The following is a 21006-nucleotide window of genomic DNA, read 5'->3' as shown; positions in this document are numbered from 1 at the left end:
TGGTCGCCATCTTTGCGGGGGAAGGGGGTGGGGGATTCGCAATTTTTGAGGGGAAGTGGGAAGGGGGATGGAAGATGTTACCTCTTGAGCAACATGCTCTCCTGGTATCGCAAATCTGAAAACAGCTGGTTTGTATGAAAAGTTAGTGTATAAACATTGCATACCCTACGGCGGAAAATTGGTTGCAAAGATAGTGTATAAACATTGCATACCTTACGGCGGAAAGTTGGTTGCAAAGATAGTGTATAAACATTGCATACCTTACGGCGCAATACCAAGAGCTACCTCTTCCGTGCATGCTCTCGTGGTACTATACATTCAAAAACTGGTTGTTTTCGAAGAAATTTTTCACGACCAACGGGAAAGTTAGTGTTTAAACATTGCATAACTTTCGGCGGTTTTTGAGCAAAATTGCTGCAAAATTTTACTCGACCAACGGGAAAGTTAGTGTTTAAATATTGCATACCTTTCGGCGGTTTTCGACCAAAATTGCTGTACAAGGTGCTACCTCTTCCGTGGATGCTTTCCTGGTATCGGAAATCGGAAAACAGCTGGTTTTGCATGGAATTTCGTACCAGTCAATGAAAAGTTTATGTGTGGAAGATATTTTATGTATATTTGTTTTATTCACTTGAATTTCGCGCTATGAACTAACTGATGCCTCAACAAATATAGTCAATCCCCACTACGGAGGATCGGTGTGGGACTGGCGCCGCTACCAAATACACTACCGGGCCACTCTTGAATAGTGACTACAAAACATCGACTTTACGGTTGGAATATCCTTTAAAAAGCCAGTTACTAAACCACAGTGCAGTTTAGAAGCAAGGAATTGTACAAAACGTTCGTACTCTTAAGAGGACAATCATAGAAAAAAATCACGTCCTTGTCCCACTTGGTGATAGCCACATAATTGGCAGGAATACGTCTACTATCGGTGAACGACAGGAAAGGATGATCTTGTCCGTCAATGCTAACTTGTACCTTGCCGTTGTGGAAAACTTCCAGCACGAACATGGTGGGCTGAAACTCTGATAATAAGTTCGGCGTTTGGGCCACGACCAGCTGGTTAGTGTTGCTTTCATTCGAGGCTTTACGATACTGGTGTCGGCCAGCACTTTGTGTATTTCCCCATCCTCCCAATACTGTCAAATAAGCAAAGCAAACCAAAAGTTATATACACACTGATATACTTACTAAACTTTCCACACGTCCGACATCATCTTACCAATCTCTACCACGTACTTATCGTATGGAAACAAGGAGTCCCCATACCGAATGATTCCATCGTTCCGACCCAGGACGGCGATTTTAAAATACTTAGAATTTTCTGTATGGCCAACATGGAGTAGACTTGTGGTCGGGAAGTATGTAAGAGTTGCGTCGTAGGATTCAACTTGGTCGTACTGCTTACAACCTCTGATCACTTGGAGAAACAAGGTTTTTTTTTTTTCAATGTATAACATCACTTTTCATTCGAATTTCGATGCTTACCATCGAATGGATTCCTGTGCAATGCCGCAACATCAAACACTTTAACGAGCAAAACAATCGCTACAACTGACCACAGTTTCATGACGATTCTGATGAGTGATCTTCGGTGTAAGTTTACAAACTATTCTCAATCGCGATTTGTGTCATGGTATAAATAGGAAGATTCGATACCGTAAGTGACTTGGAACTACTTCTGATGCGGTGTTTTGATAGGATTTATACAAACACTCAAGGTACAACAACTATTTCCGGACCCCTCTATCAGACATCTTTGCTCTACTGAACCAATTCAGATAGGTCATTTGTTTGGATAGTAATTAAGCCTTGATAAGGTTACTCGTGAATGTATTACTAAAAATCACGTTTCTTAAAACAGGTTTGATAGTGAGTGCTTGTAAACGATCAGATCAAGTTGATTGTTATCAGTTGTTTTAATATTATCTAAACAGCTTTAATCACTGTTGTAACACAGTGTGGATATTTTATTGTTGTCGTTTGATATTAATTTATGGTATCTATTCGGTTGGGATTCCCCAAAGGGCAATCGTAACAGAAAATCAAATCTTTATCAGCCTTGACAAACGCCATGTAGTCAACATATGCACGGTTGCTGTCGCTAAACGATGGGAAAGGTGTTGATTGACTATAGCGGCGAGCTTGACCATCGTAAAACACGTCCAGCACAAACAAACACAACAAACACGTCATCAAAGTCATGCTTTGTGCTGAAGTAAATCATCATTGGAACTCTTCCTTCTATTTGATATTACAACCGCATGGATCTTGGAATATCATTTCTGTCTTTCTTGATTATTACTTATTCTATGTTGGATTGTAGGTCCAGCTTATGGACCTAATATCTTCGGAAAACTGGGGAGAATTACGTTCAAATGCATAAGAAACTGTTAAAAAACTTTATGATATCCCCGTGTAGAATACTGTTCAAACTACATTGTTGTAATCTCGGTAACATTTGCATCGTTGTTAGACTGAAATTGTTCTAAAATCCATACGGTTGGAGATCATCACCGCAAAATCGTTGATCTAAACTAAAACAAGAACATGTAAAAAGATACTTGAAGAAATCAAGTATGCATTGATCTAAAAACGCTGTATTCATTGAAGAGCCTGTCATAGTAGTCTTGCTAAAACATTGTTGGCAACATCGTGCGTGCTGAAAGTGGACTCGTTTTTTGCATTGAAAACTCAGTTTGTTTGAGAAAAATTAGTGAGTGCTTTGTGGTGTTGTATCCCTATAATTTGCTACTGCCAATAATAATTTGCTAAATCCGGCCAAGAAATCGGTCCAGAAATTTCTGGATTTCTTGACGCACGGACAACCGACTCAAAATTGGAGCATCAACGATAGAAATTCACATAAATAGGCGCAAGGCCACGAGAGTTGACAAAATGGCGACAAACTTGTCAAGTGGCAAAATCGGCTTGTCAACTGCGACAACCATTATACCGTTATACCGTATATAAATAAATAAAATATTGCATTGCATACTATCCTTCATCTCGCTCAAATTTTCCGTCCTCTGGTACGAAATTCCATACAAAATCAGCTGTTATCAGATTTCCGATACCAGGAAAGCATCCACGGAAGAGGCTGTTGTGGGTACAAGCAGCCAAGCAGAAAAGAGCAAGGGTGAGAGGAGGCGCATGGTAGAGCGGATAATGATCGTTTTCGTGTTTTTTCCGGGTTTCCGAGTGAATTTTTTCGCTTGGCGCAGTCATTTTGCGATAGAGGACGGTCATCGGCGTTTGTGTTTTTTTTTATGGAGTTTGGATGAATTTATGCTTATGATTGTTGTTAGGGTTGTAATGTGTAAACAAATATTCGATCCCTGAATACTAAATTTAAACAATATTATCAGGAGGATACGGATATGCGGAAATTCGAGTTACGCGAATCTTCCTGATACGTATGATTCGCGCATCTCGGAAAATTATGGTATTATTAAATTCTAGGAATTTGTTCAAAACCGCGTCATTTCCATGCTCCATTTCCGTTTTCATGAGGAAAGTAAACAGCCCCTGTGTGTATTAACGCGCATTTTACAACACCCACTATCCAAGATAGTCGATAAATAGGTGTAGAGCTTCAATTTTTGAGTTCCGCTTCCATGTAATGAAAGCTCGAAGGCTGTAAGATGCTTAACCCTACCCATAGATGACACTGTATCGAAAAGAGCTTTTCATTTTTACACATAGATGGCATTGTATCTAAAAGAGCTTTTCATTCTTACACATAGATGACACTGTAGCTAAACTAGCTTATCATTCTCACACATAGGTGACACTGTATCTAAAAGAGCTTTTTATTCTTACACATAGATGGCACTGTATCTAAACTAGCTTTTTATTCTTACACATAGATGACGTCTCCAACTTTCTACGCTTGATGCCCAAAGGGTCGCGCGACCCAACCCAAAGGGTCGCGCGACCCAAAACTTGGAACTAATCGCGACCGTTTTTAGACGTCGCGTTTCGGTCTTGATTATGTGCCAAAGGAAGCAGGTTTGACCTCAACTCGGTCGCGTTTTGAGGTGTGTGGCTTGGCTAAAGCGCTTTTTTTTAGCTTTTGCAAAATTTAACGAACGGAAATTTAGCGAAAGGCAAAAAAATAAATTAAGGTGGTGGTGGTGGTACACGTGTCTATCAGTACTATTTGTCCTTTTTACTCTACTCTTCGCCCTAGCATTTATTCCTTGGCTTGGAATGTGCTGTTCTGTCGTCCTGCTACTGCTACCACATATCAGCTGTGTGTGGGGAAAGTGAAGGGAAGACATTTTGTGATATTTGCCAACCTGCTCAGGTCTGTATTTCTGTAAGGAAACTTCTGAAGAGAAAACGGAATTGAACGGATTCTTACCATGAGTGTTGCGGCGCTCGTCTGAAGATGATGCTACGGCGATAGCGTGTCAGAGAGTTACTAACTAGTGCGTTTTATTCTACGCGCAGCGCGTGAAACTTTAATCTTAATCTGCTGCGTTGAAGTCATGGTTTTGGTTCGAGGATGCATCAAAACGTTGCGTAATGGGTGTGCGCAATAATATGTTGCGATTTTTTTAGTTAGTCAAATGATATTCTTTTGGTGTCGATATGGCAAACAAAACTGTTTTTGTCAACGGCGTCCCGTGGATTATTGTGGAAGATGGATCGTTTCTAGAAGAACCATATTAAAAGAGACGCTGCTAGGCAAAGACAGGCGATTGAGGAATTTGCAGCAGCAACCCGGCCAGATGAAGGGCTTCTTCCTCGGTCGGAGTTTGAATCCGCACCGGTTGAAACTAAGGAACAGCTAGAGGATTTAGATCAAGGCCTACAAGTAGATTCGGATTTCAAGCCACAAGTAGAGAAATTTTTTGCGCTGGTAAATTAATCGCGCATACTTAATAATCCTTAGAATGTATATGTATAATACGAATGTATGTATAATACGAAGCGCGAGGCTACATAACGACATCTATGGCACGATATTCTACCGATCTGCATCAGGTGGTCGATTTGCTGTTCAGGAAACCATTTTTCAGAAAACAACACATAACTGAACTCTGTCGTTTATTTATTATACTCCAGCTATGGGAACTTGAGCAAAAAACAATTTTGTAGTTGTTGTGGTTTAAGATAAAACAATCTCAGAAATAGTTTTATTATGTTCTACATATCACAATGTAGCGACAGATGAATGATGCGCTCAAGAAATTAGTGCTGTGCTCTGGAGGTATTGTAAATGTGTACATATTTGTGCGCAAAGTAACATGACATGTTTGGTCAGAAAATACATAAGATGTTAATGTCGTTTCCGCCACTGCAGTTGACCGCCAACTACCAGACTTAGGACGTCGCTCCAGTCGTACCAAAAGGTGTGTAGCAGTGACTCAAAAATCAACTGGTCAAACACAGAAGATCAGCACCATTCGACAGGTCACGGGTGTATCCTTTGCTCGATATACAATAATTGTGTAGTGTTAAGAGGACATAATTTGTTGAAACAAATACGGAAAATAATTTGTCTGTCCATAAAGCTTAACATGATGAATCTTATAGTCTAATCTTAAATCTAATAACACGTCAGAGGAGGAGGAGAAAACAAACTAAACATAGAGGATTATAAGGAGCCATTAATTAGTCGGACTCGAAAAGCAGATATCGAGATGTTACAATCGAAATGATAAAAAGCAGTTAAATGATTTCATAGCTCGCAGAAAAGGATCGTTTTGGCCGTAAGAGGTAAGGCCCGCCGGAATGAATATAGATAGTAAGGATGGGGCATCAATATTGTTGAGGAGAATCTTAGCGATGAAAATAACTTGCGTATGTGAGAAGAGTGATTTGAAGTGAACCGTGGACAGGTAAACACTTTGGAGATGAATATTTTCTCCTGGGAGGGATAGGTTATGGTCTGCTAAGGTGGCTTTGGCATGCAGAAGTATTAAACGCAGAAGCAGTACGCAGAAGTTCATCGTGCACGTGCATCAAATTGTGATGCGTTTCGTTGTTAGATAGCGCCCAGTAACGGATTCCTTCGTCGATCGACATGGACCGAAATCCATCAATCCAGGCAATTCCACAACCGCTTCGATAGGAACTGAAAAAGCGAAGCCCTTATTTTAGACGACACATTATCACCCAACAGTAGAACTTGCCATTCCAGCTAGGGCTTACGGGTCAGCTTCTTCGGCCGCGTCCACCTTTATGAATTTAGCCACCTGTTTGTAAAAAGCACCGGTACGGCGTTCACGGTTCAAATCACTTATGTTGTTAAAATAAAAATGTTTGAACACTTGCGATGTAATCACTGGAGTTGGTTGCTTGTGTAGTGTCTTATTTCTTTCGGGAGATGCAAACCTACAGTTCTTTAAAGTTAAAGCAACCGATCCTCTTGTGATATACATGGCGGTACCGTTCGTTACCATAATGACCTTTTTGTAATAAGGGCACCGTTTAGTGTTACAAGCATAAATGTTTGGAATAATAAAAATTATACATTAAACCATGCTTCTACATATCGTGCCATATAACTTATGACAGGATTTTCATCCGAAACATCAGCGCGCTTGCAAAATCATCCAGTTCCTCATATCAAAAACCGGTGCAAAAATGTACTCTTTCACACGGCGAATTTGACGAAGAAAATGCACATGTGTGTGCGCAATATGAAATAATGAGCACGAGCGAGAGCGCATGACGCCGAAGAAGCGAACAGCATGAGAATATCGTTCAGTCATCGAGCGAGCTTTCAATTCGGCGAGAGAGCAAGCAGGAGAGCAACAGCGGTTAGAAAGAGCACTCTTTAATTTTGGCCGTTGAAAGTCTAATTGTTCTCTTTGGGATGCCCTAACCCAAGGATAACAGTTCCGAGCAGAAAAATTCTCGATTCAAAACAAACAACACATAAATTAAGTACGAGTTTTGATCACGGCAGTGGGTTTGCTTTTTCAATAAAAAACGATTTGTATTATAAATTATATGATTTTCCTACTAGTAAGCTCTAAGAAGATTACCAAAAGTATGGTATTAAAAGTTGATCTACAAGTTCGACAATATATACGCTGTATGATGGTGAAACACACGCCTAACCTGATGGCCTGAAGTTAACCTGCGTTGTCCCGGATACAAAAGATTAATATGCGAGTTTTCGATAATTATATCAACCTAAATAATAATGTGATATTCATTGCGCAAAACGAAAAGTCAAATTGAGTATGTTTCATCATGCATAATTGACTTCTACCGCTTCAGTTTAAATACTTTCATATGCTTACCACAAAGCTTCATTCTGAGAAAACAGAGAAAACAGAAACACTGAGAACACTTTTGCGTTTGAACTTGGCAACTTTTTATTAAGCAACAATATTCGAATGACGAAAATAACATAAAACTTAAAACGTGAAACTGCCGGCAACTATCACAATTCCTTTGTAGACCAAACGATTTTTTTCTTGTATCAACACATGTGTGTTTTGATCGCGCCGGTCTTCCTCCTCCTTTCGTTTTCAGCTGCCAAATCGCTCTAGACGAAGCGACCTGTACACTTCATAGACCTTGCCCTTACCCACAGCTACTGACGCCGTCGCCAAAGGGATTTTATTATCAAAGCAACAAAGTTTGGAGATGTTTGAAGCGATCATTTTGCATTTCAACTATTAATCATCATTCATACAGACGTATTGCATAGCCATGAACAATTGCGAAAAGTTTATCTTTCTACAACTAAAGACGTCTAAACCTCTAGCTAGCGGGATCACGGGAATAACATGCTTCGCTCCTGTTACTTTTTTGATTTTCGGGATAAAATTTCCGTCCGATCGAAGTATCCGATCACGGGTGATAAACATGCTGAAGTTGGTGTGAAAATTAATAAAATGTTTCCTTCACGCGCGTTCTTCGCTTCTGTTACTTTTCCGATTTTCGGTATAAATTGTCCGGATTTCGTATACGGAGTGTTCAAAAGAGTTGGAATATGCTTCACTATTTTATCTATCTCACTTACACTAGCGATCGTTGTCATGAGTTTGTTGGTGTGTGATCGCTAATGTATTAGAAGATCTGCTATAATGCCATTCTTTTTCGTTATATGCCGTTTCATGGGATATGACCCTTGATGATTGTGTGAAGAACAATAGCTATTTTAAGGAAGTGATTCGAAAGAATATTTACAAAAATCTGCTGCATTCGACGTCTGAAGAGAGATCATCGTATGAAATCGGCATTTTAAAATGTAATTTTAACCTAATTCTTATCTCCACTGGGCTGATGCAGCGGCGGATCAAACGGTAGGCGGAGTAGGCGGTCGCCTAGGGCCTCACCGTGTTGGGAGCCTAAAAAAATGTGTGCCGATTGTGCGGTTTTTCGAAATTTAACAGCAGAGTTAATTCATAGCACAACATCTAATTAAAATTTGTTTCGATTTAACTAGCTTTATCGGCCCGGTTACACGGCTACGCAAGAGAAATATGCCGTGTACTCAAACTCCTTCTTCTTAATCGGCACGACATCCTCAGGATATTGAAAAGATTCCAAACGAACCAAACAACGTCACGCTGTACATGTCAATATAGTCCCCAAAAACCCTGTAATAATAGCCAACGTATGAGAAACTCTTCTATCACCGGCAATGATAACACGTGAGAGCGGTTCAGCAATATGCATACTGGAGGGGAATTGATGTCAGCTCCTGTTTTGGATGCTCTCTTGGTGTAGGAAATCTGAAAACAGCCCGTTTTGTATGGAATTTCGTATCAGCCGACGGTACGCAGCTGATTATCTCAGTTGTGCATACACACGCAACACAAAACCACACAAGGCGATCATACCGAAGAGCAAACAGTCCCCTCGCCAGAGTAAAATGTGGACACAGATCACACACGCTACACATAGCCACACACGGCGATCGTATCGCTCGAATGGTGAGAGCGAGATCGGCTGCCGATGCTAAATGCGAGCACCGCGTGATAAGACTCCCACGTGATCAGCCAGGTATGCGATTGAGGGAGGGGATTCTTCATCTTGAAGAGAGCGATGGTGTGCGTTGCAGGGTTGGCGTCGGATGTATTGACAAGTCCAGCTCGGTGTTGCTTTGTTCGGGAAAGGCTATATACGTTGACAAATTCGGTAGAGCTATCGAATGACCGTCAAATGTTATTGCTGGCAACGATAACTTGCCAATGACTTTATTATATTACATTATATGAGATATATGAGACAATTATTTGAGAACCAAAACGAGCCAAACAACATCACGCTGTACATATCAATATAGACCCCAAAAACCCTGTAATAATAGCCAACGTACGAGAAACTCTTCTATCACCGGCAATGATAACACGTGAGAGCGGATCAGCAATATGCATACTGGAGGGGAATTGATGTCAGCTCCTGTTTTGGATGCTCTCTTGGTGTAGGAAATCTGAAAACAGCCCGTTTTGTATGGAATTTCGTATCAGCCGACGGTACGCAACTGATTATCTCAGTTGTGCACACACACGCAACACAAAACCACACAAGGCGATCATACCGAAGAGCAAACAGTCCCCTCGCCAGAGTAAAATGTGGACACAGATCACACACGCTACACATAGCCACACACGGCGATCGTATCGCTCGGATGGTGAGAGCGAGATCGGCTGCCGATGCTAAATGCGAGCACCGCGTGATAAGACTCTCGCGTGATAAGCCTGGTATGCGAATGAGGGAGGGGATTCTTCATCTTGAAGAGAGCGATGGTGTGCGTTGCAGGGTTGGCGTCGTATGTATTGACAAGTCCAGCTCGGTGTTTCTTTGTTCGGGAAAGGCTATATGCGTTGACAAATTCGGTAGAGCTATCGAATGACCGTCAAATGTTGTTGCTGGCAACGATAACTTGCCAATGACATTATTATATTACATTATATGAGATATATGAGACAATTATTTGAGATACCAAAACGAGCCAAACAACATCACGCTGAACATGTCAATATAGTCCCCAAAAACCCTGTAATAATAGCCAACGTACGAGAAACTCTTCTATCACCGGCAATGGTTACACGTGAGAGCGGATCAGCAATATGCATACTGGAGGGGAATTGATGTCAGCTCCTGTTTTGGATGCTCTCTTGGTGTAGGAAATCTGAAAACAGCCCGTTTTGTATGGAATTTCGTATCAGCCGACGGTACGCAACTGATTATCTCAGTTGTGCACACACACGCAACACAAAACCACACAAGGCGATCATACCGAAGAGCAAACAGTCCCCCCTCGCCAGAGTAAAATGTGGACACAGATCACACACGCTACACATAGCCACACACGGCGATCGTATCGCTCGAATGGTGAGAGCGAGATCGGCTGCCGATGCTAAATGCGAGCACCGCTTGATAAGACTCTCGCGTGATCAGCCAGGTATGCGATTGAGGGAGGGGATTCTTCATCTTGAAGAGAGCGATGGTGTGCGTTGCAGGGTTGGCGTCGGATGTATTGACAAGTCCAGCTCGGTGTTGCTTTGTTCGGGAAAGGCTATATGCGTTGACAAGTTCGGTAGAGCTATCGAATGACCGTCAAATGTTATTGCTGGCAACGATAACTTGCCAAAGATTATATTATATTATATTATATGAGATATATGAGACAATTATATGAGATAACAAAACGAGCAAAACAATATCACGCTGAACATGTCAATATAGTCCCCAAAAACCCTGTAATAATAGCCAACGTGTGAGAAACTCTTCTATCACCGGCAATGATAACACGTGAGAGCGGATCAGCAATATGCATACTGGAGGGGAATTGATGTCAGCTCCTGTTTTGGATGCTCTCTTGGTGTAGGAAATCTGAAAACAGCCCGTTTTGCATGGAATTTCGTACCGGCCGACGGCAAGGTTTTACGCATTTTTTTCATCGACTGGTGGAGATTTAAACGCATGCGCAAGACACGAAAATAATGTGCGTGGAACGATCGACATGGTGAGGATGGAGTTCATAAAACAGAATGTTCAAAAATAACCACGTTCATCAAATAATACACCCCCATTATACTTACGTATTGTTTTATCAATAAAAATACTTTCGGATGGTACTTGTTGCGAAACGAAAATCGCGAATTTAAGAGTCGAAAGACAATAATTAATTTGCATTGCTGTTTGTATTTTCAGTTTGGTTTCATTTGTTTTGTTGGTTTCATTTGCGCGACAGGAACCGACTTTTGCACCGGGACTATCATAGGAAAATTGGACAAATGTGGTTGCAGATCATTTTAAGGACCTCAATGCCCTCCCACCCTCCCTCCATAATCGTTTTTAAAATTAGAGGCCCCAACTATAATTTCACCCTGGGCTTCCAAGGGATTGATCCTCCACTGGGAAGGGGAAGGAAAATGTTACCTCTTGAAAAACATCACGGCGAGGCCCTAGGCGACCGCCTACTCCGTCTACCGTTTGATGCGCCGCTGTGTCCAAAACCAAGAACATCAAAACGGCTAGAAGGGATTGTACGATTAATTTAAAATACGAACGGATAATAATCGATTATAATCGGATATTGGTGTATTTTCGTATGATTAGCTTTACGGCAATTTTTAACTAATTGGAAGATATTTTATGTATATTTGTTTTATTCACTTGAATTTCGCGCTATGAACTAACTGATGCCTCAACAAATATAGTCAATCCCCACTACGGAGGATCGGTGTGGGACTGGCGCCGCTACCAAATACACTACCGGGCCACTCTTGAATAGTGACTACAAAACATCGACATCGTCAACCGTTTTTTTTTGGTTCATCGCCTAATACATCAACATGAGCGAAACAGGTTTTTAAGAAATTTCTCTGTTTGTTACCGCAGAAGTAAACCGATTAAAAACTGTACCTTAGGCGAAAAATCGTAGCAGGCGCTGGACTAATCAGGATTCGTAAATGTACGTAAATCGTAGAAAATGTCATCCAAGTAGTGGAGTGATGGTTCTCCTTAGCGCATACAAACGTTTATATATAGACTAGCTTACTAGGCCCGTTTACAGGGCTACGCAACAGTACTCCGAGGTGTAAGCAAGGGAGCTTTCTTTCCGAGACTTTGCTGGTGTTGTTAAATCATGTTTGAAGTACACCTTCCTAACACCGATAATGCCGTAGCAAAATTATAGGCCCCCCTTCAAAAATTCCGCCCAGGAGATTGACTCACTGGTTGAACATAAGGAAATTGATCATTTTCCCAGTACACAGTTGCCCAGAAAGCAGTGTTATTCATCCAGTGCCCGTGCCCGGATGAACCGCTAGGCAACACGCGAACTATACAGGTAAATAAAATAGTATATATATATATATATATTTCTTATCATGCTTTTATCGTTCACACTTTCCCTTCTCACGCGGCACGTCCGTTCCGTTGGCCCTATGAATGTATTACTACCAGTAGCGGATAAGAATAGCACTTACACAGACACACGATAGGTTTACACACTAAACAAAACGCAAACGCGGTTTTATTTCGTACACAGTTTAATTAAAACAGAAAAAGCACGAACGGAAGAAGAAAACAGACGAAACATAGCACGTGTGAAATGGGAGTGTTCGAAGGAAATATGCGCATTAAGAGACGAAGTAAAACGAACCCTGTTTGCTCTCTTTTTGTCTTTCTGCTAAAACTAATCTGATCTGATCTGTTTGCGAACGTTGGCCAAAAACAAAAGAAACGGAATTTAATAGATACATTTAGTTTTGTTAGCTTGGATATTTTGTTTTTCATTTTTTCGCTTTATAAGTTTTGCCCCACTTAGCTAGGCGCACATTGTACAGGTTCAATTCCCGTTCTTGCTAAAGATTACAATTTAACACGCTAGTACAATAAATTAATTTCCTCACATTTAGACCTTTCTCTTCCTATCGAATGTTTCTTTCCCCTACCTTTGGGGTGGCGTTTTATGTGTGTGTTTTTTTTGTTGCATTCAAAACTGTTCTGTATATATTTCCCTACATTTATTCGATCAACAATTGATTTCGTTAGTTAATTGTTTGTTTTTGTTTTACTTTCATCCTTTAGACTTTAGCTATTTAGAAACAGCATTGTTCTTGTTAAACCTTTCTAAAGCTCACCATCATTGTAAGCACCTAAACAATAGTTATAAAATAGCGATAGAAGATAATAATAATACTAGTACGAAATGGTATAAAACCTAATTACGATAATAACGCACGACATATCGCGGCCAGGTTAATTTACAATACAACTTATGCAATACACGCGCACACACAACATGCACTCGGACCGGAGGAACGATGGTTTGTACAGGGTGAATTTCGGTTGTCAGGTTCCTTAAGACAGTTCCTACTGCTTAATAGCAGCAGTAGTAGTAGTAGTTCCGTTGGATCTTCCACTTTAAAGATGAACGGTTATGGTATGGTGATCGTTTGTTTCGACCGTCGGTGACATGCTGTCCGGTTTGCTGCCGTCCGGTTTGCTGGCGTCCTCTAACGCACCGGTGGGTGAGGGTATGGAGGCGGACAGTGAAATGGGACCTGCTGTGCTGAGCGTGGAAGATGCCAGACTGTGAGTCTTCTTCAGGTTGGTATGCTTTGGTAGATGATGGTTACTATGGTGGTGATGGTGATGGTGTGGCCAATGCGGGTTGTCCAGCACCTCATCCGGGCTGAGCGAAATATCAGCTATGATGCCACTCTCTGTGGATAAAGGATGGAAGAAGATGAAGTGTGACGATAGCAGCCGGAATGGAAACCTGCGAGACCTACCCATAGAACATTGGCTCACGAGAGTCGTTGATCGCTGATGCTTCTTGTAGCCCGTTTTGAGCGGTGCCGGAGCGTTCGGGTCGGTAATGTTGAGCGTTAGCCGCTTGCACGTGGTGATGCTGGTTGTGGTGGTACTGCTGGCACTGCTGCTACTACTACTGCTGCTACTGCCACTATTGCTAGCGGCGGATGACGATCCGGACGAGCTGTTGCTACTGTTGCCGCTGACACTAACCGTCGTTGCCTCGCAGCCACTGGTCGTCGAACTCGTACCGGTACTGACCGACGAACTACCCGAGGAAGATGAACTGACGGAAATGATCGACTGAGGTCGTTTGTTCGACTTTGACTCCGGTAGCGTACCCATGAACGAGTGGCGCAGTTTCGGTGCTAAAACAACAAGATCAAGCCGTCAGAAAAAAGGGAGCTCGGAATATTAAGTAATATAACACTATGTGTTACCCTTGCCAAGCTGCGAGATACTGATGGACCGATCGTTGATTTGATCTTGGCTCGGACGAATGTCTAGACACGGCTTGCTGCCGATACCCATGGACGACATCTCGGCCAGCCGAATCTCACGGTTACGCTTCGCCTGCTTCCACAGTAACTTCGAGATCTCCTCCGTCCAGGCATTCTTCACGTCCTCGCTCATTGTCTGCAGTGTCCAGGTGTCGCCGGGTTTGCGCTTCCGGAACCAAATCTCAAACCGGTACGGCGAATCGCCAACGTGTGCCGTCAGCCCAATGTCGGACGTTTTGATGCTGTTTTTGTAAATGTAGATGTCCAAATTCTAGAAGCAAAACCAGACATTAGCAAAATCTTACTCCATTTCAAGCGATCCTAAGCATTTACCTTCCGATCCGGGAATCTTCTCGCCTTGCTAAACAGTACCAACTCCTCGAACAGGAACACCTGCCGGAGTGACTTCTTGCCCGCCTTACCCTCCCACACGAGAAACTCGTTCTGGCGCAGTAGACGTCCCTGCTCCTTCACGTTCACGTCGCAATCCCTCAAGCTGTCCATCGCCAACAGATCGTTACCGTGGCGCAGCTGGAAGCGTACCATCTCTTCCGCCTTCTGTAACATTTCCAGGTCTTCCAGTATCTCCGGATTACTGTTCGTGTGCTACGAGGGCGAAAGGAACAAAAGCAAAAGTTAGAACCATTTAATGCTGGAACGTCGCTTGCACGGGGTTTGGATGCAACTTACCTGCACTTCAGCGCACGCCTTCATTAGCTGCTGCAGTAGCAGTGCGTACTTGCCCATCCGCTGCACCGGTTTCAGCAGGTACGAGGCCAGATCCATCTTGTCGTTCAGCTCGATCTGTTTCGCCTTAAAGAACTGGGTACCGTTTTCGCTCATCAGCGAGTCACTTTTCGGCTTGTTCTTGTTGTACAGCGCGTACAGATAGAACTTGGACTCGTGCCGCAAGAATGCGGTCCCGACCTTCAGCGGGTGATGTTCGCAGCTGGGAAGGGGAAAAGATACAAATGGGATGTACAACAAGTGGCAGAATGTTAGTATCTAAACTCCGCTGTGCCGTTCATCTCTGGGTCCTTCTCTCTTTGTCGCCGTTGTCTTTGGCTGAGCTGTGTAATGTCGTCCTGAGTGCGTGGCGCAGATGACAAATCGCTGTGTTCGGTAATAACAGCTTAGCCCCGTGGGTTACTGAGCAGGCCCAGCTATACTTGGGCAGTTGACTACTGTGGGTACAAATGTCTCGATGGGTTAAATTGACCCATTCGTCAAGAGTGTGCAGTACTCAATTTACAGGACGCATCACAATAGCTGAAAAAGGAACTCTTTTGCGGTGAATTATGTCCTTAACTGCTAGGTCGTTGGTATTTACAAGAATATGATATATTTATATACAAGAAAGTGTTAATTCTAAGCTGAAGAATGAAATCCATCAATCGTCCTGATTATTAATAATAGGTCTTGGCTGATCTGCGTTGTTATTCTACAAGAAGAAGGAATCATATTAAGGACAGCGCTACTATCGTCCTATATGCCTTATAATATATAAGGCCAGAGCATATTGTTAGCGAGTTAAAAAGATGCAGAACAGTGCTCTGTATGTAGTACAACTTCAAATCTATACCGTAGATGAGTAAAGTTCCCCAGTCTTCATCTACAATTATTTCTTCTCTTTTCACCTCCCAAGGTCTACGTTTCTTCCAGTCAGTTCCATGCAAACATAGGGTATACTTGGACGTAAAATGGTCTCAACATATTCAATTTGCGTTGTGTCCCTGGGTCGTCATGTCGGTCTGTTCCTTTCATTCATTCGCACACACGCACACGCGCACTCTAATTCCTGCAAAGTGGGTGATGTTACCTACGGGGATAAAGCATACACAGCCATATGAAACACACACTTGTCCTAGTCTGTAAGATCCCATACCGAACCAATTACCTTTCCAGCTCGCAAAGGAAATGCTGCCGGTGAAACTCGCAGATACGCTCGATGTTGCCGAAGATGACGTTCCGTTGGCCGCGCAATGCCTGCGGTATGTCCTCGCGCAACAGCTCCTGCGTGTAGTTTTCGATCACGTACTGCAGCGAGCGGACGTAGTCGCGTTCTGTGCCAATCATTTCGCGCATGATCAATAGAAGCGTCCTGCGATGGGCGAGAGAGAATGCATGTGAGAGATGAATTAGTGAGTCCTCACTCGATTCATTCACGAAACACTTTGTTACTTTTGCGTCTTCTGGTCAAACGGATTGTTCTCTTCGTAGTCTAGCTGCAGGTTCGAGGCATGACAGTACAGATGTGCATTCGCCTGCAGGGGAATTTGCAGATCCATCGGTGGCTTTGAGATCCCTTCAAAGCAATCCTCGTCCAGATCGTCACTGTTGTTGCTGTATTTAAGGGTGAGAGCGAGAACATGTGTTAGGTTCGTGCACTGGTTGGTGTGTCTGGGGAGATTCTTACCACACATTCTTAGGATCATCGAAACTCTGACAGGAGCAGGTCCTCTCCAGCTTGCTGTTTCCCTCGCAACGATCGCACCCGCCAAGCCCCGAGTCGGCCATCTTGGATAGCTCCTCGTCCTCTTCCTCGTGGCGCTGGTGATGGTGATGATCGTGGTGACTATGGTGATGATGACTTCTCTGGTGTCTAACCGTCGTCCCCTGACCCTCCCGACTATGGTCGTGAGGTGGTTCCGTGGTCTGCTCGGCGAGTGTTGGCAGTGACTGTTGCAGAGGTGGCGGTGGACCAAACTTGCCCTTTTCCGGCGTGCTGGTAGCGGTGATCGTATCATCCGACATGCTTATATCTAAACTTATATTATCACTGGTACTGTTTGTGTTGTTGCTGTGGTTCTGATGGTTGAGGAATTGTTGGTTATGGGCACTGTGGCTGCCGGACTGTTCGTTCATGGAATCGTCCCTATTATGCCCAGCTGAAGGGGTGCTGGTGTCGTGTGGTTCACTGTTCACCGTCGGTACCAAACGTTTGCAGCGTTCTATCAAGCGCATCGGAGCTTCTATCTTCTCCGCCAGCTTTAGCATCTCCGTGCGGATGTCGTCGTCCAGCTTGAGCTGCTGCATGCCGAGCAGGGTGTGTAGTCGGGCCGCACCTTCAATCCGTTCGCGCACCCGCTCCAACCGTTCCTGGAACTCATCCACGCAGTCCTTCAGCAGCTTGAGGTTGTCGCGCATAATTTCCAGCTCGCCGGATGCATCGCACAGATCCCGTCCCTTGCTGACATGCTTCCGGGCGGTGTAGTAGAACTGCTCGAACTGCGTCTCGCAGTCCTTGGCCGCGTCGGGGCATTCGAGGGCAGTCGGTTCGCTGTAGGTGCGGAGCGATTGTTCACCTTCGTTGCGCATCCAGCAGATGACCTGTGGGAAGAAAGCCAGAAACACATATCAAAACCGAACCGGTCGGAGTGTGGATGAAATCGAGAGTTCGCTTCCGGTCGAATGAACCGTTTCATCATCGTCGGCGTTGGGGAGATGTGATAATTTATACAACTCCGGCGACCAGTACAGTTAAAGAGAGCTAATGTTTAATTTATCAATCGGGTTTGCGCCGACAAGTTTCTAACTTCTGCTGGAATTCGGAAAGGGTCTGCAATGGTGGTCAAGGGGAGAAAGTAACTAAGGTGTGGTTTTTAGAGGTCATTCCACGGTAGTGTCCGCCTAGCAGATGCGAAAAAAAGCGGATCTTTTACAACTCGTTTACCGGACCCGAAGCCCAGATGGTGTAAGTGCGCTGGAGTTCCTCATACCAACCTCATTGATCTCATCGTCCAGGGCGCGCTGGCGTGTCATCTCCCGCAGACGCTCCCGGCGTTGTTCGGTCAGCTGCTCCAGCTTGCGTGCGGCGCGATCCACCTCCCCGTAGATGCCGATCACCTCCGCCAGCCGCCCATTGATTATGTCCTGCTCGAGTTCGCCCCGTGATTCGGGCCCGTGGCCGGTAATACTAGCTCCGTTAACGCTACGCATGCTACTATCTACACTAAAGGCTCTAACTAAATTTTTGGTTTGTTTAAGCGTTTGTCTGTTGTTGATAACCGTCAGCTTGTCCTGCAACCGCTGTATGGTGTTCGGCCCTTTGCGGCGCAAACTCTGCAGCTCCGAGTCCATCAACGCCCGACTAAGCGCCCGGTGCTGCGAATGTAGCTGGCGGCGTGTCGTCGCCAGCCCGGGCTGCTGCTGGTTCGCTGGCTGGCCGGACTGATGCTGCTGGGCCTCCATGGCGCGCAGATCGCCCAGCACGGCCACCAACCGACGGCCCGTTTCTACGCACTGTTGCTGCAACGATTCCAGCAGCAGGAAGAAATCAACCCACTCGCGCTGATTGTGCACGTAGAAGCCGCAGCACTGGATCGGTAGATTGTCCGTGCTGATAAAGTTCTTGATCGTTTCGTTGTTCAGATAGCGTACGCGCACACTGCCCGGCCGGAGGTATTCCTTCGGTTGCTTCAACCCGGCTTGCTGTTCCGCTGCATCGTACACCCCGGACACGAAGACGGCGCACAGCTTCAGGTGACCGTCGAGCAGTTGCAGCGTGCTCTCGATCGTGTCGAGAAAGGCAAGCTGTGCACTTTCGTTGACCAGCAGATGCAGTGTGTAATGGGCGGGTCTGTTTGTTGCGGATAGAAAGAAGAAGAAAAAATAATCTTTAGTGCGACGTTTGGATCCCCCGAGCTGATTCTTGCTCGCAGTGTATTTATTCTAACCCCAGAAGAAGCGGAACGGAGAAAAAATGTCTATAATCACCACGTTCAACCTGTGATAAATGATCGAACATGGCATTCAATTATCTGTTTCTGCGAAGCTTTTTTTCTCTTTCCATTCGTACAGTGTCTTTAAAAGTTGCGATTTATAATTTCTTGTTGTTTTTGGCACGAATTTGGAGCACACGGAGAAAAGAACACCAGCTTGAGGGCATGTCCACCAGCATGGTATTGGTTCCAAAGAAATTGTGAAAATTGTTTGTGATAAAAACTCACAGGCTGAACTGAATGATAAATTAGACCAGAAGGCTAAAATTATTCTCCGTCGAACCGGATTTCATAATTTCGTTTCATGGAATTGTGAGCAACAGTCGGAATGCGTTGTTTTCGGACTTTATCCGGTAAGCGAGCTTAAATTCAAATCTTTAGTTGAGTCACTAATATTGTGCTACAAGTACTCCCATAACAATTGTAATGTGTTGGAAGAAAGAGACACTCATGTATTAGGCGTATTCAACAAATACAAAAAATGGTCTTCATAAATAATTTCTCGCGCCATCTTGCTCGGCTGGTACTAGGTGTTACCTCTTAAAACATGCTCTCCTGGTATCGGAAATCTGAAAACTGCTGGTTTGTATGGAAAGTTAGTGTTTAAACATTGCATACCTTTCGTCGGTTTTGGAAAGATCAGCATTTTCACTAGAGAATTTTCGGGTAAAAAAGATTGTTATCAACAAACACTCCAAGATCTCTCTTACAATCTCGTTCACCTTGCCAATATGTGCTACAGCTTAAGACAACCGTGGCATTTGTAGTTTGGCAGACATGATTTATGCTTCACCGTCGATTGCTTGCAGTGCGTAACGGTATGGCAACATATTGCAACTGTCTGTCCCTTTGGTAAGAAGCCCTATACGCAGCCATGATTTACGGTATCGGTAAAATCAATTTTAAGTTCACCGCAACAGAACGGTAAAGGACGCCCATCCGCGTCCGCATTATGCATCGCGTTGCATCAGTTTGCGTGGTGCATCAAGATGCATTCGTCGTTTGAAGCTTCTGAGCTCGTAAATCTTGCCCGCTCGGTCAGGAAATTAGTATGGCGGGTTCGTCTTCAGGTGCCCTGTTCGGGGGGGGTTGTTGGATGTTGTGGTTCTTCGCTGGAGTGCTTACCTTTGGATCGGTAGGGTATTGTAGTACAGTAGCACTGTTGCAATTTCGTAACAGTTCAAGCCTGATGCGAGCGTTTTCTCCACCTCGATGTAGATGATCGGTGCGCCGGAGCGATCGTGCGTTCCTGTAGGAGAAGATAGATAAATTAGAGGTTAGCATGGTAGCATCCTGTAGGTGAAAAGTAACAAGATGTAATATTGAATGCAACAAACATTGTAGAAATCGTCATCGATCAAGCTAAGTAAGACATTTCCCATTTTCTACCAGCCAGGATCAAACATCCAGACTAATCACTTCCGAATCGCACCTGATCACGACTTCAAGGAAGCGAACGGGTGAACCTATCCATCTCGTTACTGTGTAATGTAATGTAACCGAACCCAGCTGGCCTTCTTGACTGTGGACGTGGAAATCCCGAGCTGTACACTTAATCAACCCGAAAGAATCATTCCACGGTGGTGAGACAAACCCGGGGGAAATGTAAGGCATATAAATCAATAGAAATCGCCTATCGTGTTCGTGGTTCGATAGGCGAAGGTGGCGCATTTATGTTTGCTCGATCGCACCGGAAGGAACAGTGAGGCGAGCCCGGCCGAGACCGCAGAAAGGTGAACCACGTGAGACTTTATTTACGACACATTGCGCCACGCAAGACGGTATAAATTCGCGTGAAAGTGATTTATATTTAATTTTATCGTCGTAGAAGTGTAAGTGTAGAAAAATAAATAACTACTTCCATACCAGGCCCGGGCCCGGGTTGTGGTGATTATGGGGGGAGTATCCTGGAATTTCTGTCGGTTAGTTTCCAGTGAGCCCTATTTCCACTGACATTTGTTGCCCCCCTCCGTTAACAGCAGAGTTAGCAAACCGATTTTAAAATCGGTCCCGAAAAGCAACCACCTTTTGCA

General features: G+C 44.0%; 2 protein-coding genes across 3 annotated transcripts in view; both read right to left on the bottom strand.

Moving 5' to 3' along the window:
- Positions 1 to 604: 604 nt before the first annotated feature.
- LOC128303893 (uncharacterized) lies at positions 605 to 1640 on the bottom strand. The gene is made up of 3 exons (XM_053040976.1): positions 1495 to 1640; positions 1229 to 1426; positions 605 to 1145 (listed from the first exon to the last, which is right to left on the bottom strand). The coding sequence occupies exons 1-3, from the start codon at positions 1574 to 1576 to the stop codon at positions 802 to 804; spliced, it is 624 nt and encodes a 207-aa protein (XP_052896936.1). The 5' UTR covers positions 1577 to 1640; the 3' UTR covers positions 605 to 801.
- A 10512-nt stretch (positions 1641 to 12152) lies between these two features.
- The window catches only part of LOC128301212 (triple functional domain protein), a 77937-nt gene continuing 69083 nt past the window's right edge, over positions 12153 to 21006 (bottom strand). Inside the window, exons 4-13 of one of the 2 annotated variants that reach the window (XM_053037576.1) lie at positions 20099 to 20222; positions 17976 to 18831; positions 16669 to 17582; positions 16434 to 16595; positions 16150 to 16353; positions 14943 to 15201; positions 14586 to 14858; positions 14193 to 14523; positions 13731 to 14120; positions 12153 to 13661 (exon numbers count right to left, since the gene is read on the bottom strand). In XM_053037576.1, coding sequence (XP_052893536.1) covers positions 13360 to 13661; positions 13731 to 14120; positions 14193 to 14523; positions 14586 to 14858; positions 14943 to 15201; positions 16150 to 16353; positions 16434 to 16595; positions 16669 to 17582; positions 17976 to 18831; positions 20099 to 20222 — 3815 coding nt within the window. In that variant the 3' untranslated portion in view covers positions 12153 to 13359. The remainder of the gene's footprint in view (positions 13662 to 13730; positions 14121 to 14192; positions 14524 to 14585; positions 14859 to 14942; positions 15202 to 16149; positions 16354 to 16433; positions 16596 to 16668; positions 17583 to 17975; positions 18832 to 20098; positions 20223 to 21006) is intronic. The other variant, XM_053037577.1, reaches the window with a different exon arrangement.

This window comes from Anopheles moucheti, chromosome 3, assembly GCF_943734755.1.
Source record: "Anopheles moucheti chromosome 3, idAnoMoucSN_F20_07, whole genome shotgun sequence".
Classification (NCBI taxonomy): Eukaryota; Metazoa; Arthropoda; class Insecta; order Diptera; family Culicidae; genus Anopheles; species Anopheles moucheti.
This window is presented reverse-complemented; position numbering and strand designations above follow the sequence as displayed.